Source organism: Argiope bruennichi, chromosome 3 (assembly GCF_947563725.1).
Source record: "Argiope bruennichi chromosome 3, qqArgBrue1.1, whole genome shotgun sequence".
NCBI lineage: Eukaryota > Metazoa > Arthropoda > Arachnida > Araneae > Araneidae > Argiope > Argiope bruennichi.
Genome location: NC_079153.1, coordinates 27585310 through 27612225, shown reverse-complemented (window position 1 = coordinate 27612225; position 26916 = coordinate 27585310). Strand labels below are relative to the sequence as shown.

General features: G+C 29.9%; 1 protein-coding gene across 1 annotated transcript in view; it reads right to left on the bottom strand.

Moving 5' to 3' along the window:
• Nucleotides 1-5605: 5605 nt before the first annotated feature.
• The window catches only part of LOC129962685 (glucose dehydrogenase [FAD, quinone]-like), a 32530-nt gene continuing 11219 nt past the window's right edge, over nucleotides 5606-26916 (bottom strand). Inside the window, exons 6-12 of the mRNA XM_056076598.1 lie at nucleotides 23419-23540; nucleotides 21130-21297; nucleotides 16971-17121; nucleotides 13912-14057; nucleotides 11341-11518; nucleotides 8399-8621; nucleotides 5606-5888 (exon numbers count right to left, since the gene is read on the bottom strand). Of these exons, the coding sequence (XP_055932573.1) occupies nucleotides 5732-5888; nucleotides 8399-8621; nucleotides 11341-11518; nucleotides 13912-14057; nucleotides 16971-17121; nucleotides 21130-21297; nucleotides 23419-23540 (1145 nt within the window). The 3' untranslated portion in view covers nucleotides 5606-5731. The remainder of the gene's footprint in view (nucleotides 5889-8398; nucleotides 8622-11340; nucleotides 11519-13911; nucleotides 14058-16970; nucleotides 17122-21129; nucleotides 21298-23418; nucleotides 23541-26916) is intronic.

The following is a 26916-nucleotide window of genomic DNA, read 5'->3' as shown; positions in this document are numbered from 1 at the left end:
ATTACTTTGAGTATTTATAGCTTTGCCTCTGAATAATAGGTTTAAAAATTTGCTTCATTAAAAATCATTTAAAATTTAGTTTATCTTAAATTGATTTTGACACCTTGTGGTGATTTTGTCTTTCCTCTTTTGTGCAATGGATAGTACAAAATAATTCTTAATTGCAAGTGTGTGCAAATGCTTACAAATTGAGAGATACTGAATCTAACTACCTTTATTGTAATGAGATTGGGTACTTTCGTCATAAAGCAATTGTAAAGTGAATTTTAAAATATTTAATTAATCTTATAAGAGGAAAAAAAAACTTAGTGTGTAAAATGCGGACTTCCATTTGCAATCTACGCTTTTTGCAAAAAATACATTAAATTATTTTCGCAGCCAAGTGCATTTTTATGCTTTTAAAATTAAAAGAAACTGCATAACTTAACTGAAAAGATTTTCATCTTACTCATCGAGTAACAACAATGCACAACCTTCTTTAAAAGAATAAGCAATGTGACAAATGAAGAAAACATTGAGATTGTCATCTTAATATAAGATTTTATTTATGAAATATAAAGTATTTCAAAAATGTGAATACAAAATACTCTAATTTTTTTTCTATGCATTGTACAATGTATAAAAACAGAAAAAAATGTGCACAAGATTTAAAGATATCGAAACTGCATCTTGAAAAATGGTATTCTTTTGTTAGTTGGCCAGACTATTTCGTTGAATTCTCTTTTCAATATGTTTCATGTTTGAACAATGGAAGACTGCTATTGTGTTGTTTTTTTTCGTGCATTATGAAGTTTATAAAGGAATGAAAGTATGAATCTTTTTAAACATCCAACCAATGCAAGGTCAATCCTAATTCTTATTTCAATTTTCTTTAGAATTAGTTGCAATAACAACTTCCTAAAATCTTTGCTCAGAATGACGCGAACGGTAATGGATATGGAGTATTGCAATGAATCTTCTAAGAATCTTATAGTAATAGAAAGTGGTGCATAATTAGAATGTGGTGGAACTGGCAAGATGCCAGAGCTCACAGTTCAAGAGGTAACCGATTTAAAATTATACAAGCACATAGACACAGTTACTGGTGCTACACTCTAGCATAAGTCTGTGTGCTTGTATAATGTAAGTGACGCCCGAAACATCTAAGACATGTTCCATATTATCTAGTTACGTAACTTTTGGTGTCTTTTAACAGAAACATTCTACACTCATGTTCATAAATTAAGGATAATGCAAGTTCAGGAAAACAAAAAGTCAGAAGCAAAACAAATACGACTTATTTGTAAAGTTTATTTACTAAACAAAAATTAAAGAGCAAAAAAGATGCTATATGTTTGATATCATTAATAAAAATTGCGATTTTTTGCTCCCTGGAGCAAATTACAAAAACCATTATTACATGGTTAGTATGATAGTAAATACATAGTGTGTCTTCCAGACGATGCAATACAGGCCATACAGCGCCTAGGCATGCTGAGTATCATTATCGATCTGATCTTGGGGAATATTACCCCACTCATCAAGCAATGTCCTCCGAAGTTCCGGTAGACATATAGGAGGTGGTTGAAGGGGGGCACCTAGTAGGCCAAGCATGTCCCACACATACTTTACTGGATTCAAGTCCAGTGAGAATGTTGGCCAGACCATACGGGTGATATCCTCAGATCAAAGGCATTCGTTTACGATGTTTGCACGGTGGTGAGGACGGGCATTGTCATCCATAAACACAAATTCTGTACCCATGGTGTCCGGAACCAAACTTACATGTTGCTCCAGAATAACGTCCCGATAGATTTGGACTGTAATGGGTCCAATATGTACATGTAGGTTAGTTCTGGAACCCAGAATAATTCCTCCACAAACGAGCAATCATGCACCATCGTAACGGTGTCTTTCAATGACATACTTTTGGTGGTAACTGGTACCTGGTGCTCTCCATATGAAAGTCCGGCGAGAATTAGACTGCAAGCTAAACCTTGTCTCGTTGGTAAACATCCCACAAACCCACTGTTTTGGTGTCCACAATGCATGCTCTCTATCCCAGGCGACAGTGAGTTGCAGTAAGTGAAACACATCTGACAGGCCTACGAGCATATAGACCAATCTTCCCTAAGAGTCTGTACAAGTTCCGCTTTGAAATTGTCGTACCAGGGACTGAAGAAGAGAGCTGAAGAGACATGTTTGATGTTGTGCTTCGTCTGTTTCTTTTGGCAGTAACTGCCAAATACCGGTCCTCATTCGACGTTGTAACTCGGGGGCTACATATGCTGTAACGTATACTCACATTACCATCATCTTGGAATAGTTGAAAAAGCCTGGAGATGACACTCTGGGCAATTCCAAGTTCCTAGGATACTTCCAGCTGGGTACGCCCACATTTTAGACGGCCGATAATTCTAAGACGTAAAGAAACATCCAAATGCGTCGTTGTGTCATAACAATGCTGTTATTGCACTGAAAGGCTTATAAGGTGCTTGTAAACAATTTTACTTCTTTGCCTGTATTCCTTATACATAATTCTCTTACACTCTCGTTATTGTGACGTACTATCGGTGTCATCTGGTGGCTTCCTGCAATTTGCATATAATTTTTGAAGATGTTTGTAGTCATTTTACGTGTGATATATGTATTTTAGTGTTCGATTTCCGTGTGATTCTAAATTAGCCTTAATTTATGGACATGAGTGTATTATCTAGGCACTTAATATAAAAGCCAACTGTGATATGGTTATTATTTAAAGGATAAAACATTAGTGTAGTTTAAGTAAACAAACTCTTCTTTAACGAAAATGCATCTGTCAGTTTAAAAAAAAAGTTTTATATTACTAGTTTATTGGATTATTTCGCATAAAGTGTAAAGGAGGGGGAGAGGGTGGCTAACTAACGGTATTTATGCTCACTTGCAGCGTCAATCACACTGGGGTGGCGATCAAGGAAGTCTCTTAGTTCAGACTGGGTTTTCGTGCGAGTTGGACTTCGAGGTAGAAACTCCTCTATTAAGCAGGAGACGAAATCCTCTTATCTATTGTTGTTCATTTTTTCCTCCTTCTGAACGAGGGTGTGATCTGATAGAGCCGTTTTATAATGTTTTTAAAACTTTAATTAATAATCAAATCAAAATTTGGTATATCTTCGTTGAGTTTCACAACAAACTATTTCAAAAACTGCATTCCACTTAGCTTAGTTAATCCAATAGCTAGGGATAATCGGATGCAGTGGAATTTGATTATTTTGATCGTCTTCTATTTGAATTTGTTAATAATACACAATTTACTCAGATGCCTGGAACATGTATTAAAATATTGTCTATAAATGGAGCTTATTCGGGGTAATTTGAAGCAAATAATAAAAACTGTTATGTTTATTTTGAAGTTTTTTTGTACAATTCCTAAATTTAAAATGATTTAACCGTATCTAAGACTATATGATTATTAATAGAAATCCTTATTTTTAACATTACTATAATCATTTTTATTACTCATATATTTTAAAAATTGTTAATTGTTTTATATCAATTAAACATTATTTATGGAACTTTTTAAAATAAATAAATTCTTTCTGACCATTTTAGTTTAAAAATTGCGGTTTATTTTCTTAGAGCACTTATAGGCATATTCCTTACGGAAAGAATTGCCTTATTGCAATGTTTCGCATGACGCGACTTAAAAAAAACATTTCTTCACCAATTATGGTCCCTAAACACAAAAACAGGTTCATTTTTAAAAGTTTATGTATATATCAGCTTTTAAAGCCTAATATAAATATATATATATATATAATGAGGCTTTAAAATCTAATTTAAAATTAATTAATTTCTTAACTTTCAGTTTAATTTAGCCGATATCAACTTCATTCTAAAATATTCTATTATTTCCTGATCCATTTCACCTTTTCTAAATTAATTCATCTGAAGCTTTGTAAAAATTCTTTGGTCAGCTGGCGTGTGTAAAAAATATAAGACCAAGGATAATTAATTTCTCTCTCCTTTACGCTAATCTGCTCTTGTAATATGTTGCGAGCGGGCGTGCTTTCTCTGCGTTTCTTGTCCAAAAAGTCATACTTCCAGGGAGAGAATAAAACGAATTTAGAAATTCAAAGTGTCTTTTCTGTCTTCGGCCACGACTCTGCTTCTGCTTCAAAAATTATATGCTTACATATATGTATTTGAAACTTTATCCATGCTATCTTCTTAACACGATAACTAGAGTAATTTTGATTGAATTTTAATCCTCCCTTAAAATAAATAAGAAAAGTATTTACTAGCAATATTATGTAAAAAAGATCAGCTTTAGAAAATTTCAGGAAATGCGCGTACTTTATTTCTTTGAATTTATATATAATTCATTATTTATTTAAAAGTAGCATTGCAGATAATATTAAATACTGATTTTGCAATAAAAGCTGAATCATGCAATATCAATAAATTCATTATATCGGTCTCTTCAACATATAAAATATTTCAATGCTTTTACCCCTAGGATTAAGAGGAATTTGAAAATATTTAACTTAGATGTTAGGGATGTACATCAAAATTTGACAAAATCTGCAAATTTGTTATTTTCCCAATTTGATCCGACTATCTCAAAGTCTTTTTGAGCTAACGTGCTCATCGACATAACGAATAAAACGGGCTCATCAACATAACGAAAAAAATGGGCTTTTTGATTCCGGAAGATATGAATCAAAAGTTCGTCAAACATTCGAGCTGACGAAAACAATATTTTCTCTGTATCTGATATTTGAGAAAGTAAAAATACGAAAAGATTGTTGTTAATACATGCAATCAGTAAACTTTAATATAATGTTCTCTAAGCATTAACATGAATATAAATATTTATATTCTTAAAAAAAAATATCCACTTAAAAAGTACTGGAATTACAAGGATTAATTTAATTTCTTTTTCTTTATAGTTTAAATTTTGGTTTCCGTTTACTGAGCGGTGGGATATTTAATCGAAAATGGAAGCTGAATTTTGAAAATAGCTAAAAAAACATTACGAAAAAATAGCGCAATTTTTATCGAGATATTATTTTAAAAACATTTTCTAGTACTTAGAATTGAATAACCACTGTACAGGTCATTAAATAATGCTAATTTTGTCGCCATTTATTACCTGAAGAGAACCGGATATTTTTTGCAGTTTTAAATTTTATTTGTATGCAAATATAGTTTAAATAAGTAAAATTATCACAACCCAAAGTAATAAAATGCATAACTGCAGGATTCCGTCAGAAGCGGTGGTTAGATTATCTTGGGTATAAATAATTAAAATCAAATAGTAAAATAATTCTTAATTGAAACATGAAAAATGTGCCCTACTGTGTTAATATTTCCCGGCGTTGTTAGCCTGTTAATTAGTTAACAAACTGCCAAAAATTTTAAAATACATCAGATAAAATATCATGCTGCCCTCTATTTTCCCTAAATGAAACTATCACCTTATAGTTCAATAACTTAGACATAGATGGCAGCACAAATGACTCTGTTAGGAATATACAGAAGAGGTAATAAAAGAAATGCAGTTGTATAAAAATGACAAAATACACAATTATTTGCTTCGTAGTTAGAGAAATTGAAACAATTTAGTTAACACAAACACTTATCAAAGAAAATAAACTACAATCCTTTATTTAAATAACATTGAATAAATTAACATATTTAAAAAGAGTTGTAAATTCATTGTCATTGATTGTCTGCCTGAAAGACATCAAGTCATTCAAAATTACGAGATTTAAAAATCCACTGAGCAGGTTGGACAATCTATTGTTTCTTTGATCATATCTGCAGCCTTTTCAGCAATCATAACAACTGTAACGTAAGGATTTGCGTTTGGTACGATGGGCATGACGGACGCATCCACCACTCTCAATCCTTTAACTCCTTTAACCCTAAAAGAAAAAGAATGTTTATATGTATTAAAATGTAGAAAAGAATGATTTTTTGCAAACGTGGTTTAAAAATCAGTTTGAATTATCAGCTTGGTCATAGTGGTCTAGTGAGGGAGATTTTGTTTCTTAGTAGGAAGATTCGAAAAGAGAATCCTGTCTTTTTAGAAGTCCATTTCAAGAAAATGAGTTACAAACATTTATTTTAAGATTAAGGATTTATTATTAAGATAATTTAAAACGATAGTTACATCGAAAGTAATCTTAAAAACAAATCTCATAATTATCATAAAAACAAATCTCATAATTATCATAAAAACAAAAATCATAAAAGCTGAATGATATATACTCAGCTTTTAAATTTCCGAACCTCACCATCACACCAATAGGAGAACGGTTTAACTTCGATGTCACTGGAAATGGATTAACTTATACTATAGAATTTTTAATGTAATAAAGTTCAAACCAGGAATCCATCTTTTCTTCATGTTTCGGTCAGGTTTAGTCGCAAACGAGTGGAGCTATTTTTTTTGTTATTGAAAATACTAGTGCGTCTGAATTTTTAATTAAGTGCGGCTAATGAAACTGGGGAATGTATTAAAAATTCATATTTCATAATTGTTTCGGCAGTTCATTTATATTGACCAGCAGCGCAAAACATAATACCTTACTTCATTTAAAGAATTTTCCCAATTGGAAGTATAATGTTTCATTCGTTTATCCCAGGGTTTGGCCAGATTTGTTATTTAGAAACTCCTTTCCATTTTATTTTGTATCTCCTTTATAAAATGGATAGGGCTACTCTATCCTTCTTTTAGATATCTTCAACAGAAGGACAGAGAGATCCCTCTTTTGGATATCTTCAAAAGAAGGATAGAATGAACGAAATGGAGATTCATGACTCAAATCAATTATAATTGATGGCGACAAGGTCTTGATTGTGTATGTTGGGGCTGCGAAAGGGAATATTTTCCGATAGGAAAAGAAGTGAAGAGATGCGCCTAACATATAACTGGGCTAAACTTCACCATTTTCCATTTTTCCCCCTTGCAATTTCCACCGTGAGTTCCTTCTCATTGTTTGTTCTGACGGATAATTCTTTCGCAGATTTTTGAACAACTTTTGTATTTCCCAGCGTATCAATAAATATGTTTCTATTTCTAATCTGAACTGAATCAGTTTGTCTGAAGGTCATGACCTGATAACTTGTTGTTTGTTAAATCAGCTCTTTCTCCTGTTATTACCTACTGTTGTGTTCTTTTCTCTTTACTTGCATGTGCTCTTGTTCGGATTATTAACTTTTTAGGGTATTAAATCATAAATATGGAATGCATTAAAAATCACTTTGTTATTTGATACGAGAGAAAAAAAATGAATTTTATTCAATCAATGTGTTGCTAATTACTGTGGGTGCAAATTTAAAAGTCAGTACCTATACTACGAAATAAAAGCGCAAATTCTATTTCGGAGTTAATGCTCAAAGAAAGTAATTTTTCAAATCTTAATTTAACATCGGCAAAATCACTCGATTGCATTGCAAAAGCTAATAAAATTTAAATGTAATTTATCAATTTATCATAGTTACATATCATGCATTACATTTAAAATTGTATGAACTCCTTGATCTACGAATATATTTGACTTTCTAATTAGATACATCCTATTTGGGACATTTATTATTATTTTATTTCCTATAATAATGTAAAGACATGAGATATAAGCGTTTTAAAGTTCTATTTTGCTCTTAAAATTACTTAAAACTTCACATTATGGTAGATTTAACATTCAGTATTCGATGCTCGAATCAGATTCGACATTGTATGCGAAAAGGTTAAGTATAGAGAAAAATATTATACTTAGATGAAATTGATAACTTTAAAAACGTAATATTTGTGATTTAAGATTACGCAAAGATCATTTTTAGGAAATAATTTTAGTAGATACACTCAACTGTTTCCTAAGCGAGTCACAGCGATTACCTATCTGATGGCGGTTAAGTTAATTTTTGTGCTGGATTAAACTTTTTTTTTACTCTTAATATTTTTTTAACATTTTCTTTCTTCTGATCAAATTGGGCTTTTGGTGACAGGGCAAGCTCCCTCCAGAGCATTTCCATTTATATTTTGGAGCTTCATTAATTAGTAAGGCTTTGAATAAGTTCAACTATACAATGATGTAGTCTGCAATGTTCGTATAGCAATTATTTACATCCGATTGTTGGCAGTCATAAATAAGTAATAAGCGCAATTTCTGTTAGCACTTATATTTTTATAGAGATTAACACCAAGCAACTTTCTTTCTGACAAGCAATGGGCTTAGTTTTATATTGCATTATTTAATAAGAAAAAAATCATTATTTTTTTATATAATTTTAGATCAGATTTCAGAGGCAAAACTGGTTGCATAATATGTTAGAAAGATAATGTAAAGAAATGATAATGATAATGTTCACTTAATTCTCAGAATAGAATCCCGATAGAGTAAAAAAAAAAAAAAAAAAAAAGATAACTCACCTTAACTGAGGATCCACAACTGTTGTGGGATCATTTGGATCTCCCATTTTAGAGGTTCCGACACCGTGGGGGAATGCAAAATTTAAAGACTTCGCTAAGCATTTAAAGTAGCTGTACTCATTCTGTGGAAATTGTTCACATCCAGGAAATTTGGTGTCGAATGGCTTGGCTCCTAGTCTTTTCATAGGTTCGCTAGTCGCTATTATGTGGCAATCCTTCAAACCTATTGTGAAATTAAATACTTCTTTACCTTCTACTTAAAACACAACAATATCTTATGGAGAAATTTTGAAGCTGTGGTGACTTCGGTAAGGTCTGGAACTTCAGGACTAGAAATCGTGTGCAAGTGGGTCTAGAGCATATAGTCTTTCGGGTTAGTCACATCAGGTCCTTAATGTGTTCACGTTAAGTCCTCATGTGGTGTTTTTCTCCCTAAGTCTTTAAGCATTACCACTTTAATGTGATGCGGAGTGAATTCCTAATAAGGCGTCCCCTCCTCGTTATCTCACGTGGTTCAAAATTTTGAGATCAGTGCCAAAATTCTTACTTTAAATGTTACCTCATGTTACTTTAAAGCGGGATTCATTCAAACTAACTAAACTATCAACAAATTTTATGAAACTCTATTATTAAGTGCTTTATCTTTTAACTATTATCTGAGGCCTAGAGATGCTATTTTTTAAGTTTAAAGAAAATAGCAAAAAAAAAAAAATAAAATAAAAAATAAAGAAATGCTAATAATTGCCATTTTCTTGATTCTTTTATATTTTTTTCATACCTTCATATTTATAAGATTTTAGTTTTCAACTTTAATAATGATTAATTAATTGAGAACTGCATTTCTTTTCTGAAAGCCTATTTGAGGTGCAGCATATTTATTTATGAAATAAACATGAATTAAAATTTTCTTGTTTCCTTTTTAAAGCATTTACGAATCGATCACATTATCTGTTATAATAGCATAATAGAATATGAGCATGCAGTGTAAGAAATAAGAAAGGAAGAATACTGTATCAGGAGCTTCAAAATTTGTTAGAAGCATACTTTAAAAGGTGAGAATGTGTATATTGGAACTATTTTTTTTATTTTAATAAAAAATTTGATTTAATAAAGATTAAATTGAATATTAGCTTTTATTTTTGATAACTTTAGAATATAAAAAAGAGCAAAAATGGATTTTTATATCATTTGAAAATTTAAGAAAAAATCTTTTCGGTGACAATATTTTATTGCCAATTTAATTTTATCTCTAATTTAAAAAAAAGTATTTTAGATAATATTTGTAGCCAAAAATAGTTTATAATTGTAATAAAAATTCAAAGTATGTACAATGTTATCACCTTCATTCTTGGATAACGGAGATATGGTCTTCTTAGCATATTGAATAACCTTCATTTTACAGGAAGATTTATAATTTTTTTTTTTATTCTTTTAAAATTTTATAGTAATTACCTATAAGAATTAACTTCAAAATTAAGCAATTATAAGTTTATTCTATGCCTAATATTAATTTACACTCGCCCTATGTATAGTTATATATTTTGTTCAAATTTTCAACCGTTAATAATTTCTTCAAGTTCAAATACATTTTTTTTAAAAATTTGTAGTGGATGACTTTTGATGTTAATACAGTTTTTTCAAATATTAATTCATTAATTATTAAATTTAATTAATTTTTAATACTTTAAATAGAGTTTTTGCAGTTTGTAATGAAAATTGAAATCAACAGGTAGTAGCTCAATCGGTAAAATGCAAGGATTTCAGTATTTTTTACCTGAAGGTGAAGAATGTTAGTTCAATTCTTGCGAAAATAGGAATTGACTTAAATTATTTTATATTACTTGTTTTTTTAATTTTTTATGCGAATATATAGATCCATTAACAAAAATAATTAGGTTAATTGAAGCTTATATATTTTTTTCTTATTCATGATAAAGGTGAAATTGCATGTGAAATGACAGACAGAGAAAATTGCATAGTGAGTTGCTTTCCACATTGAACACAACAGCTATAAAATATAAAATATTACGAGGTGATATTATTTTATAACCCTACAAAAAATAAATATTAAATTTCAAATGCAAAATACAAAAAATTTTAAATATACTTAAGTTTCAGATAATACTAAAATATTCAAAAATACTTACATTTCTAATATAAGAAACTAAAATATTCAAAAATACTTACATTTCTAATATAAGAAACAAAAATATTCAAAAATACTTAAATTTCAAATAAAAAAAAACAATATTTAAAAATACTTAAATTTATGATATAAAAACGGAAATATTCCAAATATAAAATACAAATATATTCAAAAATACCAAAATTGAAATACAAAATACAAAAATATTCAAAAATATTTAAATTTCTAATATGAAAAACAAAAATATTAAATTTCAAATGCAAAATACTAAAATATACAAAAATACTTAAATTTGAAATATAAAATGCAAAATATTCAAAAATACTTAAATTTCAAATACAAAATACAAATACTTTGCTGCAGGAACCAACAAGACCAAGATACGAATAATCATTTTGATTGAAATATCACTACGCAGTAATTTCGGAGAACCAGTTGGCAACCAAAAATGGCTACTATTTGATAAATGATTTTAAAGACGAAGGAAACAAATAAATAAAATAAAATTAACAAACAGAATGTGAAGGACTTTTTTTAATAATTTATTAATGAACTCCATAGAAAAAAGTAGCAATTTTTTTCTTTATCATTTAAAAATAATTAAAAACAAACAGAGTAACTAAATAAATATCCAAATATTGATAAAGAAAATTTCTTCGCCTTTTATAAATTTTTTGATATACATCAACAATATACACATGTGAGGATTTGATTTCTACGAAATGCGTTTCATTTTCTCTTATATCATTAAACAATCGTTTTAAGTCGATCCGATTAAAGAAAAGTTGTTTCTTACCGTCAGCAATATCTTCGACATCTTTGGGATCTGCGAGATAGTTGGGGTCAATGAGAGGCATGTCATAAGGGTTAGTTGAATTCAATCGAACAGTACCACGACTTCTAGGTCGGATAGCAGTGGAGATACATATGAATGTTGGTTGACCCTCGTATGGCGTAAAGTATTTCTCATAAACCTATGGATGAAATCAATAAGGAAAATGTTCCGAATTTGAAAAAAAAATTACACATACATCTGAGTTTGTTATTAAATCTGTAATTATAAAATTAATTATTTATCATTACTACTTTGCTGATTTTCTGTTCCAATCACTTTTCTGTTCCGGGAATGCATTGTTGTGCAATTTTAGAACCCACAGACCTCTAAGGACGGTTACGTAGCACAAATATTTGTTCACATAAAATAATCAAAAAATCGGGTGCCTGTTTTTTAATTATTAAAAGAACTTTAATGCTCTGATGAAAAGAAATTCATTGTTACTTGGGATGAACGGGTATGATGATTGACTGGCTATTCTTATACGTTTGAACGGGTTTCCATGTTCTTCCATGTTTTTTTTGAATAATCGCTCAGATAATGGAACGTATATGATGCATAAGCAAACGTATATGATGACATTCATAAGGTATTACCGCATTCTACAGATAGAATCAAAGACGTGATAATAGGTATTAAGAGAATGAAAAAATACCATAGAACAATGAGTAGCAAGACATATTTAGTTGGTATAAAATAGCAAAGACACAGTAATCAGACGAATGCGCGGAGAAGGGACACTTGTGGTCTTTGATCTTTGATTTGACTAAGCAATAACGTGTAAACTAAGCAATACTCTTCTTAACTTGGCAGCAATTTACTTTTAAAATTTCTCGTTTTCTTTGCGACATTGAACTGTGATGGTTTTTCTGTATTGTAATCCTGCTTTATATAAAACAAATGTTTTTTACTCATTATTGGTTCTTTTTGTTCTACACAATGTCATACTCTTCATAAATTTTTCTTTATCTCTAAATGACACCTTCTATCATACCTCTGAATTTGTCGGTCGAATTCGGCAACATTCTGTATATGCTATTTAAAAGACCGGTATCTGAGAAATATCGACATTCTAAGGTGTAAGTCCGAATTTATATTATCTGTTTGGAGTCGAATTTGTCGACATTCACAGAAGAATATTGACATATTCTTATTCCGTTCTTTTATGATAACATATACAGATCCATTGATACAGTTACCCAATAGCTAATTTCTGAACTGTTAGTGATAGACGTATAATTGAATTAGAAAAAAAATGCTTTAAATGACTAGAATAATTTTATTTCATACTAGCAGTATCCTCACAGCGTTACCAGTGGCATAACATCTAAGAGGAAAAATTAGCTTTAAGCTTAAGTCCACCCTCCAGCCGATATAACATGGGCATGTCACACAACATCAAGCAAACATAAAAATATATTTAGAAATTATCAAACATACAACAAAACAATCTTTATAGCACACATTAAGAGATATTTAGACCTTTAAAAAGGTAAAAATATGATATATTCATAGACAAAACAATTCACTACAAATATACAATATTTAAACTGTTTTAAAATTAAAAATATACAAATAAATCACTGTACCTACTGTTCCACACCGGTTTATCAACTCTGTATAATCTCATATGAAAATAAAATTCACCTTCCTTCGTAATATTTCTTTGTAAACTGTACTGGAGGGTCATCACGTTGCTCCTCATGAGATTCATTATTCTCTGTAATCCAATTGCAGTGCAATTTATAGCGAGTCGGTTACTTCTCTCAACAGAAGACTAAGTGTGAACATTCTTTCTCTGATATTAACTAACTGAATGTTTATTTCCTTTACATTTTCATTATTGCTCAACAAACGAGGCGTTTTGGCATTTGATGTGCTCCTGCCAAGTTTGAAATTTCTTTTTTTGGGTATAATGAATTTTGAATCGCTGTTTAAAATGAGACGTAAAGAAAGAAATGCATAGCATATGCATTCCACAGCTTTTACTATTTGAACATGCGCAGTTTGAGGTTTTCGCGCATGCGCAGGTAAGTGCAAAGCACAGATACTGCTGTTTTACGTATGCGTAAGTCTTAATAATTGAATAAAGTAAAATAGAATAATTGCGCAAGTAAAATAATTGAATTCGCAATTATAAAACTTTTTTGTTTTGATATGACTTCAGTAAACGAAAACCTTCCCCAGTTAATGTTCTATTAAATGGTGCAAATATCTCCAATATAAGTTGTATATCTCCAATAAGTATTTCACAAGGTTTTTTTTTTCTAACCTACAGACGCTTTCAGGAGACTTCATTTTATAAGATATATCAGATGTCAGATATATATATATATATATATATATATATATATATATATATATATATATATATATATATATATATATATATATATATATATATAATGAAATACATAATATTTTATACTTAATAAAATATATATATTTAATAAAAAATGCTTCATTTTTTTAGTTTTTTTATATTCATTTAAAATATCCATTATTTTTGTGAACGGGTAATTAACTATTTACTTCTGGATCTAGGTTTAACTGCCCCTTGTTAGAGAAAGAGAATTCCGATATTATAAGCTGCTGACTTGGCAAATCCTCGGATGGATCATCATTGACTGTGGGTAAGAACGCTATACTTGAATAAAACTGGATAGAAGACAAGGGACCTAGAGAAAATTCGGTCATTTGAAATCATATCTATTAAAAATTTATCTGTGTACAAATCATTTATAAAAATTTTATAAAAGAATCGGGTGTCTTTTATTTTTTAAAGTATGAAGCTTGGCGATTTAGTGTAACAATATTTATAATATATTATACTCAAATTGCAACATATATTATGGAAAGTTATTCGGATCGCTTTGCGGTGCAAGACTTTGGCATCAAGTTACTAAATTTAGCACATTGTTTTTTCTGACATAGTAGGTGCTAATCATGGAAGATTTTTCAAAATTTTCAATGAGTATTTAATTAAAAATTCACCAAGATTGTAGCATTTTCCCTCATCAATTATCTAGCAGATTAGTGTATCTAAAACATTTTTATTCTATTTCAAAATTTAAAATAATATGCCTACTAAGGAATATTTTTCAAAATTTTCTAAGAATACTTGATTATAAATTGATCAAAATAATAACATTTTCTCTCATTAATTATTTAGCATAATAAGGTACCTAAATTTTTTTTATTTTATTTCAAAATAAAAAAAATTTTTTTAGGACTACCAAATGGTTACTTTATCAAATACGAAGTGTGGAAAGACAAAGCATTATAATCATTAGAAAATCCAACTAGAGATCCGCTAGCTAGATATAATTTTTTCTCTAATTTCAAAGAATTCTTAAAAACATGTTTATAAAAATTATTATTTTATATTTTAAAAAATATTAAATATCTGTTATTTTATTTCAACATTTATACTCATCAAAATCGACAACACGTTGGGTTGATATTAAATACGCGCGCATCATATAATTGCTGCATAATTTAAAAGGTGATTTTAAACCTAAACTAAAGGACATATAAATTAAGCCATTACATACAATTTTGAGATTTTGATGAATTTCGGCATTTATTATCACATTTTTTACTAAACAATTTTGATATTATAATTATTTCTCTATGTTTTGATGGCTTTATCTATCTACCTATTTGTGAATATATAACCCAAAAACGCCAGGCTCTAGGCGGATGAAATTTGGTTTAAGGTCTTTACAAAAATGTTCAGATTTTTATCAAACTTTTAACGGCATCCATCCCCTGAAAATATGTTCAAAATACTGGTGAGCAAGATAACTACATACTTAAGGAACTAGATGGATAACATTTGGAACACAAATTTTGTACCTAAAGTGTAATATTCTAGCAAAATTCTATAAGGGGTTAACTGTCTGTCCGTTTGTACTTTCATATACATATGAGGGCGGGAGTTCAAAAACTTAATGCCTTAAATATATGAGATTTGGTGCGTGATTCAATAATTACAATAGAAATTCTGTGTCATCGATCAAAAAAATCTTATAAATTCATTTTTAGTTATCCGGTACATGTGTATTAATCATATCCTAAAGATTAATGCTGAAAATTGACACTACAAGGATCTTTCGTTAACTACTGTTGAGGCTAATAAATAACACGGTTTTCTTTATTATACAACGAACATATAGCTCTCATGTTTGAAACACACACAAAATATAACTATTTATCGAGTTTACAGTTATGCCCAAGATCTAGAATGGAGGGATTGGAGATGGGGAGAAAATGTTTATAAGGAGTTAAAAATATTGATGGACACAAATAAGATATATTTGAATCCCTTATAAGAGGAAAAAAATTATGCTTGAACAGCGCATACGATCTCGAAAAGCTTTCTTATATGGAACCGTGAACAAATTGCGAATTTATGACAGTAGAAGTTTAAAATAAGTAAGTAGAGTTTTAAAATACTCTTTTATTTATAAATTGAAATCAGTTTATTTTTTATATTTTCATGTTATCTTTCTATCCCTTTTCTGAATTTTTACATCTATTTTTGATAAACAATTCTTTATTATAAAAATATTTCAGTTTTAAAATATTTTATTATCAAATTCAATGATATGAATTTACAAGAATTTTGCATTGAAGCAAAATTTAAGACAACTTTCGAATTAACTCATAATTTAGTTCTGAAATTAGTAAAATACTTAACATATTAAAAAAAAAATAGAGTACAAAATTGGAAAATTCTAACACATGATGACAAGCTTAAATTTCTATTTTTACCAATATGTAACAAAACAAATTCAATAAATGTGTGTAAAATTCTATTCTACTTTTTCAAACGCACCTTTTAAAAAACAGTAAAATATTGCAAGGTTTTTTAAAAAATTTCAAAACTGGTGTGAATATTTGACATGAATGTAAGGATATAAGTTTTAAAAAGCAAATTCATGCTTTATTACATATGTATTCCTCAAGATAACAGGAGCCAATGAGTTTTGATAAATGGCGTAAGTAGTTACGAGTCTAGTAAAACGATAAAATCATTCAAAAAATACCTTTTCTGTTGCTTATATTTTCTTCTTCGACTAGAATAAGAATTTTGGGGTCCAAGATAGGTAATTTTAGAGTATAAAGTTAAAACATCCCTGTTCTGTTAGTTAAGTATTCCTCACGATATCGGACATCAGTGAGTTCTTGATAAGTTATGTAAGTAGTTAATATTAGTTATGTTTATAAAACCAATAAAATAAGTACATGTTCTGTTACTTATACATTCTTTAGGATTCTGGAAATTAGTATTCAACTGTCATAAGAATTTTAGGGCCCAAGGTAGGTAGTTTTAGGTTACAAGGCTAAAATAATATATATGTATATATATCTGTTCTGTTAGTTAAGCATTCCTCAAGATATTGGCGATCAGTGAGGTGTTGACAAGATGCTTAAGTAATTATAATTATAAAATTATTAAAATAAATACATATTCTGTTACTTACATGCTCCTCTGGATGCTGTCAATTATTATCTCAACTAGCATAAGAATTCTAGAGTCTAAGCTAGGTAATTTTAGGGTACAAGAATAAAATAAAAAGAAATACCTGTTCTGTTAGTTAAGTATTCCTCAATATATACGAGATTAGTGAGTTTTTGCTCAGCCGTTTGGTAAGAAGGATCCAGCAGGTAAGGATGTATTGTAGCACTGTGATCCTGAAAATTGTTTCCCACAGGTAAGTCTGCAACGACGGGAATCTGCAAAAATTTCAAAATTTATGAATGGGTTTCGAAAAGGTAATTGATGTCATTTCGAAATGCAAAAATGCAGTGAAACGTCATTTTTTAAACTGTATTTTTTAAAGAAAATAATGTATTCTCTATTGCTTCTATTTACTATATATTAAATCAGTACCTAGTTGTTGTAAGATATTTAGTGCAATAGATTTTCTTCATATTTAGGGGGTGGCTATTTAAAGTAAATTTTGTGTTGCGTTAAAATTATGTTAAAAAAATGGAAATCGCAAGAAAAATATCAACACTGATGCCAACCATTTCTCTTCATCAATAATGCGAAGGAATTCGATACAAAGAATAATGTTATGAATAATATTATTCGGAGTTAGATAGATAATGCCACGAATTTGTAATGTTGCCTCCCAGTGCAATTCGTTCTACAGTAAGAAAGATTGTTTACAGACAGCTTTGAAACATGCTGAATAAATGTTGAATAAATAACTTCCAGCCTTGGAAATAAATTTGGAGATCATTCGGAGCTTTTGGGTATGGGTGAATATTCGAACGGAGTCTCTCTCTTGTGGAGTTCTCCCTGACTCATGCTTTGTTGCTTATGTTTAACGACAAATTCAAAGATGCTAGAAACAGCAAGAACCTTAGCGGCAGTTCGAATAGGATTCCAATTATAGCGATCTTTCTAGAATCTTCTTTTTTCTGTCACAAAAACTATAAAAAACCGTAAGATGTGACAAGTAACTAGTCTTTATTAAGTCATGTGTCGTCAACTGAGTTCAGTTGAAGCGAGCAATCAGGACAGAATAGGAGATGATTGATATGGGTGAATATTCGAACGGAGTCTCTCTCTTGTGGAGTTCTCCCTGACTCATGCTTTGTTGCTTATGTTCTGCGTTTTTATTACAAATGCCATTTTTTGTGTGCATAAGTGATGCTTTGTTGTTTGTGTGTTTGTGCTTTTGTGCAGAGTAAAGAGAGTTCATTTGTTATTCAACCTTTTGGACTGTTCAGTGAACATCTACTTTGGAAAGACTTCGATTTGAAGTATCAATACAATTTTGAAGAATAATTTGGTGAGCCAGTTGAAGGTAGTACATAAAATAGAGAGTTGGAATTTAATAGAATTTGATGGGTAAAGAATAGGCAGATGATTGATATGGGTGAATATTCGAACGGAGTCTCTCTCTTGTGGAGTTCTCCCTGACTCATGCTTTGTTGCTTATGTTCTGCTTTTTTATTACAAATGCCATTTTTTGTGTGCATAAGTGATACTTTGTTGTTTGTGTGTTTGTGCGTTTGTGCAGAGTAAAGAGAGTTCATTTGTTATTCAACCTTTTGGACTGTTCAGTGAACATCTACTTTGGAAAGACTTCGATTTGAAGTATCAAAACAATTTTGAAGAATAATTTGGCGAGCCAGTTGAAGGTAGTACATAAAATAGAGAGTTGGAATTTAATAGAATTTGATGGGTAAAGAATAGATATTTAAGAAAAAATGTCTGTAAAAAACTAAAGACGACTGAAATAAATGAAATTTAAACTGACGTAAACTTATACAACATTCAGTCAAAAGAATATAATTTTTGCCAGATTTTGTCATATTTAAATCTTAATAATTGATTTTCGCCAATGCAGAGAAATTAGTTTGGAAAGATTGCTATGTCAGTTCAGATTTCATCTGATTATGGTTCAATGCTAAGAGATCCATCCCAAATCATGCTTTTAGTTCCTTCAAAACAGGAGGTAAATATAAATAAAACCAAATTAATCATAATGATTAATTCTTTTAATAAATTAAAATCAAAGCAAACAACTGATGATTCTGGAAATTAATATTGACATTACTCTTGAATAAAACCAAGCATTTACATTATTTTTATCACTCTCGTCTTATGTATAAAGAATAATCAATACACACTTTAAAATACATACAAAAAAAAAACACATTTAAAAATGAAAATTATCCAAGAATAAATTTAGAAGCCTTGATGATAAATGAATGAAAAATTAATCCTTATATTCTTAATTGCCATTTAGTTCTATTTTAATTTATAAGTACTTACTTAAGCAATTTATAAAGAATGTAACACTAAATTGAATTAGTAGAAGGCAAAATTGACCATAGATATATCAATATTCTTTTTAAAGCTACCTGAGGGATATTCTGAGGTAGATACCTTAATTTTTTAAACTCCGATCAGGTGGCGAGATTCCCACTTGAGCTGATATTTTATTTTAATAAACTACGAGGGCATTCCAAAATGTAGATCTATGAGGGTTGATTTAACATGCATTTGTCTCACATGTATGACAAAACTTCGATGAAACTGTGCCTTCATTTCATGATTACGCTATCACGATAACAAGACTCTACCTCCAAGACACTGTGACCACTAGCTTTTGTTAATATATAGCGATTATACTGAGGTTTTAATTGTAAGCAGCTGCAAGACTACCAAATTTCGCGACCTATAACTTTAAATAGAGATGCAATGAATTTGAATAGATTCTTGTTTGAAATCTCAGTTTTGTATTACCCGATTGCAGTTCGCGCAATATAGTGCTTCATTTGCTATATTCTATGCTATAATATCCATGTTCACTTTTTGTGATTTATTTTGAATAAATTTATAATCAGGCAATTCGGAAATCAAAATTTGATTTTTAATTTAAGGCAGGCAAAATTAACAAATAGATTGAGATTCAGCAATCATTAATTTCTAATTAATTTGAATAAAAAATTGTAAATAATTCATCCAGAAAATTATTATGATAAAAATAAATTTACTTATTTTAATAATAGTTTTGAATAATGGCTCTGCTAATGTTGTTTATTCCCTTTTCTTTAACCTCGCTGATATAGTAGGAATGAAGAAATTTATCAAGTTTTAAAGCTATGTGTTCAATATAAATCAGAGCTTGTGTATTTTCTATTTAGGTGAAATTAAACTAGGCGTTTCATTAGTGGATTTCATGAAAATTGGACTTAAAAAGTAATTTACGTAATTTCCCATGCATGCATTACTTTCCTTCATAAATATTTACTTAAATGCTATTGAACAATAGAAACTTATGGAACTGTTATAATAAAATAAATATTCTTATAGATAAGTTAGTTTCGTATTTTTTAAGAGCAAAATTAAATTATATAATATTTTTGATTAGTAATTCATTTATCAATAATTGTGTATTGCTTTTAAATGTTTCCAAATTGTTTCGAGTTAAAAAAAATTGTATGCAGCAGAAAAAAAAATGGAAATTATAAATTTCAAATTATTAAGATAGAACATTTTTATTTTGCTATATAAATAGCTGAATACTGGAAATTTTGAACAATGAACAGTTACACGAAATTTATTGAGGAATTGAACCATACAAAATGTTCAGTTACATTTAACTCTTCCAGTTATTACCTTTTTGCAGAAATATTTTAAATAATGTGATTAGTGTTAAAAGTAGATAGTAGTAATTCCGTCAACAATTTAAACTTGAAATATTTTTTTTTGATATTTTATTCTTCCTCAGTTTAAATCCTAGTCGCACTGTTGATAATTTTCGATGACAAATGGTCTTTATATTTATATCTGGCAAATGTTTTTCGACAACAGGAACCCCATGCCCAAAATAACATCATGTTCGTACATGATAAAAAAAGAATTTAAAGAGCTTGCCTTTAATGTCATCTCCACTTTCTTTCATTTGTTATAAACCATGTACATTTTTTTATGTATCTTCAAAATGCTGACGTAAAAATTTTCTACAGTAAATGTAAAGGCAAAAAAAAAAAAACCCCGATATCGTCTGTTTTCTTTTCACTTTACTTTTAATGAATTGCCTTTGAATTCATCAAGCTAAATTAAACTATCATTTCTGTTTCTTGTGAAAAATTATTCTGTAGATAACTTTCAAGCACTTCGGTGAAGCATCACGTATATCAATTCCAAATCCTTTAAGTTTCGAAGTCTGTATTATTATATTTGGATTCAAAATTTAAAAATTAGAAAGTGTAATATACCTTTAAGCTCTGCAGATGTTCCTTAGGCCCAATTCCAGAGAGCATCAAGAGTTTCGGAGTGTTGACAGTACCAGCAGACACGATGACTTCACGCTTAGCCCTGATCGTGTACGAAGAGCCACCATAGTCAACCTGTATTCCAACAGCTTGGGGACCATTCATTAGAATCTTAGAGGAGAAAATGAAAATATTTATATTTGTCAAAATCAAAATCTACATATTATTGTCCAAACACCTATTGAGTTTGCACAATTATTATACAATCCGTATATGATTGATATTCCTTTATTATATTTTAAAAACACGAACAATTTATAGAATCTGACAGAGTTTTGTACGTTTTCGAGAATAAAGTTGTTCTCAAAACTCTCAGACCATTTGCCTGTTAAAGTTGGCTTTTTTTAAGAGTATTGAAAATGATATATGAATGTTCGTCATAAAAATAAAGAATAAAATAGAGAATAGTCATTAGAATAAAATAGAGAATTATATCTTTTTGCATTTTTTAGTCCTAGAAAAAAATCGTAAAAGTGTTTTCCTTCTCCCTATATAATGCATAGATTAATGCATTCTTAATCTGATTCCATGCCTTGAAAGGGATTACAATTTCTATTTTCTTCAAATGACTGCTTAAACACTAGAGATAACATTAAATTAAAGAAAATTATTAAGATAAAACAATAAAAAAATGTATTAGCCTTGTAGAAAAATTAGTAAATAGAAATTTTAAACATGACATTAATACTTCTTATCGAAATTATCTACGAATTGTCTTTCTGTGATAATATTTCGAATGAAAAAGCGACTTCTTATTAAACTTTTTAATAAAATTTTGTTTTTACTTATAGCTTTCATCTGCAGTATCATATCGAAAGCATAAATTTTCTAATATGTGGATATATTTTCACATTGAATTCCTGGGCTTTAAAATAAAATTTAGGGTGATTTATCATGTGAAATAATGTATTATGAAATAATTCTTAACAATATTTTAATTTTTATACAAATTAAAGCAACGATTTCCATATTATGGATCCCGATCCATTGCAGAATCATCAATCGATATTTAGTGGACCCTGGTAAGTTCTTGAATGTTTGTATATCAGTTGTGATTCGAGCTCAAAATCTTTACCAAATCATACGTAAGAAATAATTTTTGTAAAAGTATTTTTATTAATTTTTGTAAAATTATTTATTTAGGGAAATTAATGAACGACGTTCTTATTCCCCACATAAAACTTTTATTTCAGATATTAGCTCTCTATCGAAAGAACGTATGCTTTTTGTATCTGGAAAAACTCTATTCTTCTGCACAACAGATAACTACTACTCACTACTCATGAGTTATTCTCGGACTCTCGCTCTGCCCTTCAGGCCATATTAAGAGGAAACTCCAAGCTCACCCACGATATCATCCTGCTCTTAAACGAAACAACTAAGGCCCAAAGAACCTGCATTCTCCAAAGGGTTTCCGGCACACGTCGATATCGAGGGAAATGAGAAGGCTGATATTATGGCCAAGGAGGCCCGAGAAAACACTCAATTTTCTCACAGCCTGACCCTGACTGATGGTGATGCAATAGCCAGCCGCAGACTACTTCCTGCTTCTTTTCAGAAGCACTCCATCCCTGCCCTAAATTATGATCGTACTATGTCCAGAAACATTGCTAGATTGAAGACTAAACACTTCAGAGAAATGAAAATATCTTCCGATGGCCATCGAATCTACAGAGGTTGTCCTCACTGCATTGATACTGAACTCTCCCCCGACCCTATCTTTGATTGTCCAGCCATTTTGGCGAAGATCTTCAAATCCACCTCGATTCACCGCATCAATTCCTCTACTCTACTGAGGTTATTGATGTGGCCAAAGCCTTTTTAGACACTTTTGGACAGATCTAATCCTATTGCACTACTGGACAAGACAACAACAACAACAGCAGATAACTATAGCATTTATAGAATTTCAGTACAAGAATATATGAACACACATGTTTAGAATTAAATAAATGAGTGAAATTGCATTAATATTAAATTAACAAGTGAATTACAATTAGTAAAAGTCAAGTAAACAAAATGACATTAAAAATTATACATTAAATTTCACCCACCAATTTAAACATAATTAAATTAGTCAACGAAAAAAGATAAAATAAAATCCTCATGTTCTAAAATCAGAATTAAAAAAGACATTTCTTATTATTAATTAAATTTTTAAACATAAATATAATTGTTATCCATGTATAGAAACAATAATCTCACTTCCCAGTGGCGTTATATCACAATTACCTTAGTAACGTGAGCATTAGCCAAAATATCCAAGTTTGTGCGGTTTTCTGCTGGAACCAGATAAACCTCTGCAGTATTACATTTCTGACCATCTTTGAAGTTGCCTTGGTAATCACTAAGACCTAAAAAACAAAAATCATGAAATGTTAACAAAACAGACAGATATTTAGAATACCAAATGTTATGATAATTCAACTAAATTGGAAAGGATGTATTTTGGTGAAATTATTTTGAAATTTCAATCGGAATTTTAACTAATTAAAAATTAAGTAAGATTTTTTCCCGCAATAACTCCTTGGAGAAAACTGAATTTTGTCACCATTTAAAAATATTTTTTTTAAGAAGTCTTTTTAGATATATCATATAAGTTTCTATGTGAATTTTTCCTAAATTTGGTAATTTTTGGCATTTTTTTCTTTTATTAAATATTTAATTGTGTGATTTTTTTTCCATGGTTAAAATCAAAGTAAGATTTTTTTTTTTTTTAATATCTATGAAAAATTAGAAATTGAAGCAATAGCACATCAAAAGGCAGATGATAAATGTATCGGATAATTGCATTTTTAATAACTATGTGATATCATAGGACATGCCTAAATATGTATGATTTATATACACAATTAACAGAACATGCCGGGGCTATTAATACAGCACAATTATTTATACTTAATTCATGATATTATTTGATTATTTATTGATACTTAAAAATATGATACTTATTATTTGATTATTACTATTATTATTGATAGTAATAATTAATACTTGTTATTTGATACTTAAAAATATGTTATTGTGGGAGACATGACTATCAATTTTTTGCGCAATTAAATATTAAACCATAACTAATATTTTACGAGAAATTATCTAAATGCAAAAGGTTGGGAGTCTGTTTTGTTTTTTCATTAATAAACCAAAGCAAAATTCTTCATATTACTAAAAATATTTCTGATATTCTTGATGACAAAAACACTAAAATTATTTCAACAATATTGAATACTGAGTTAATAACGAATGCAGTAAATTTCAGATATCTAGAAGAGCATGACATATTAAATGAAACGTTCGTAAGGTACTGCAGTTACAGAATATAAAAAAGCTCTCATGAATGCAAATTACAATTTCTTAAAGATTTTTAATAAAATTTAATACATCAAAAAATAATAAAAAAATGTAGCTCATTTAGATATTTATAATTAGTCAGAGTTATCTTTTATTCAAAGCCACTGATATCGATCAGTGGCTTTGACTGTAACTGATCATAACTGTAACTGTAACTGTAACTGATCAGTTATTTGTACATTAATAGTTATGATCCATTTTCATTATTTTTTGTACATGGACTCTTGTTGAGTAAATAATCAAACATATTATATCACGGGAGAATTAGATCATAAGATTCTGAAGAATCCCTACATTTTAAAACACTTTGATTTCAGCTGACTCTCAAAAAATTTTAATTTCGTCTACCTGAACATTATGCCAGCTTTACATTTGAACGAAATATCGTTGTTTAGAGCTGGATGATTATCGGAATATTTTTCAAGAATCTTCGAAAATTCGTAATTCTGGTTAGCTTTGAGTTTTAGAAAATTGGCTCTTTGAAATTCTAGCTTACTGCACTTTGAACTGCCCATTCATTGTAAATATTTCATCTCAAATTTCATTTGTTTGATAGTTTAAAACATCAATGATATCACCTGCTCTAAGGTCCTTGATACTTGACTAATATGTCCAGAGTATATACTCGATTCTCTTCTCTGTACTATGACGTTAATTTCAGTAGTTTCTTTACAATCCTGGCCATTAAGGATTCCAGTATTTTCATACCAGGGGGCGAGGATCATGAAAGGTGAACAAGCCTTTTATAAGGATTGTTGGTAAATTGGATGCGACATTAAGAATGTACAGCTGCTAAGATTGTGAAATATTTATTACCTGCAGCTTTTGTGAACCAGCTGCCTTACCGAGAAAATTAGTAATGTTTAATTTCAATTAATTCTCATATCATATTTCTTTTATGTTTAAACATTAACTTATAACAGATGTTAAAATGGTGTAATTTCAACGGTTATTTTAACACCTTTTCAGTTTATTTGTTGCATGGCCATTTATGTTGTTCTGTTGTGGCTTATCTCACCTGGTCAACAGTAACATTAAATCAGGTCCATGAGCTCGAACGCCTTCAAACAATGTAGAACAGCCTCAAGACTCAAGAACAGCTGGCTTTAAAAAAAAATGAAACCGATGAAGGTCAAAATGTAGGCAGGAGCAGTTTGAGTCGCATTGCATTTTGGACACAGGGGATAAACTTTGTTGCCCGTCACATGACGTTACTGCGCGACGGACGATTCAGTGTGTTCATTGTTTCCTAATCGACGAGTCATGATAAAAGGGCTTAAAATGCAGCTTCAAGAGGTCAAAGACCTAGAGGCACCAAGGCTGAAGTCTGACTTTGCATCATGCCTGCATTGTATTTAACTGAGCACAATCGAATGGCCTTCACGTCTTGGGTGACTCTACCAGGAGAATACACTCCCGACGTACTTCGAACATTCCGCCGAGGAACACTCCCCCGTCGCGATGAGGCAGCAATGAAGGACTTTAGGGGAGATGACCATTTCTAATAGAGTTATTTCCCACAATATAATAGTTAAAAGTACAATGCTCTATCTTTTAACATATACATGCACTCATGCGAATACACTCTTTCATCATTAATAGATGTAGTATAAGTTTCAATATAATTTTGTATATATCGCATATTTTATGCAAAAAACATCTGCTTTGCTATTAAAAGGCAGATTTTAGAATAAATCTCCTCTAACTAGATATTTTCATTAACTTTATTGTCTTCTGATCTGTTATTGAAATCTATATATATGTCTATATTATATTAACATATAACGAAAACATACATGGTACAGAAATCGTTCTTATTACTTATTGTCAAATGGCAATAATCAAATGCACACAAATCCCTTTAAGAACGTATCATTTTAATTCATTGAGCGTTTATATAGCTTAATTCAACTCTTCGCTAATTAATAAAGGTATAAAATATCATAAGAAATGTTCTGAATTGGTATTACCATAAACTCTATTCACTAAGAAGAAAGAAGACAAAAATGACTAAAAAAAAGCACGAAACAAAATTAAATCCAATGCGATGAGAAATTGCTATGACTATGAATGGAAATGAATGGTCATATGTTCTTAAACATTTCTCACAAAAATAGTTTTTGAAATTTCCGGAAACTTAAAATAATATTTTATAAATTTGTTGTTGTTGTTTCTTATGGCATTTGCCATGGACAAGCCCGCTGTTCGAAGACAGCCGATTTAAGCCTGAGGGGGGGAGCGCCTCTTGTTTCTATAGTAGCGCCATCTAGGGCCAAGAGAACGACTTAGCTACACACACGTCACAACCCTTTTTACGGGGCGGACTTCATTCACGCATTTCATTCACTCAACCACAGATCGTAATTTAGACCTGAATCA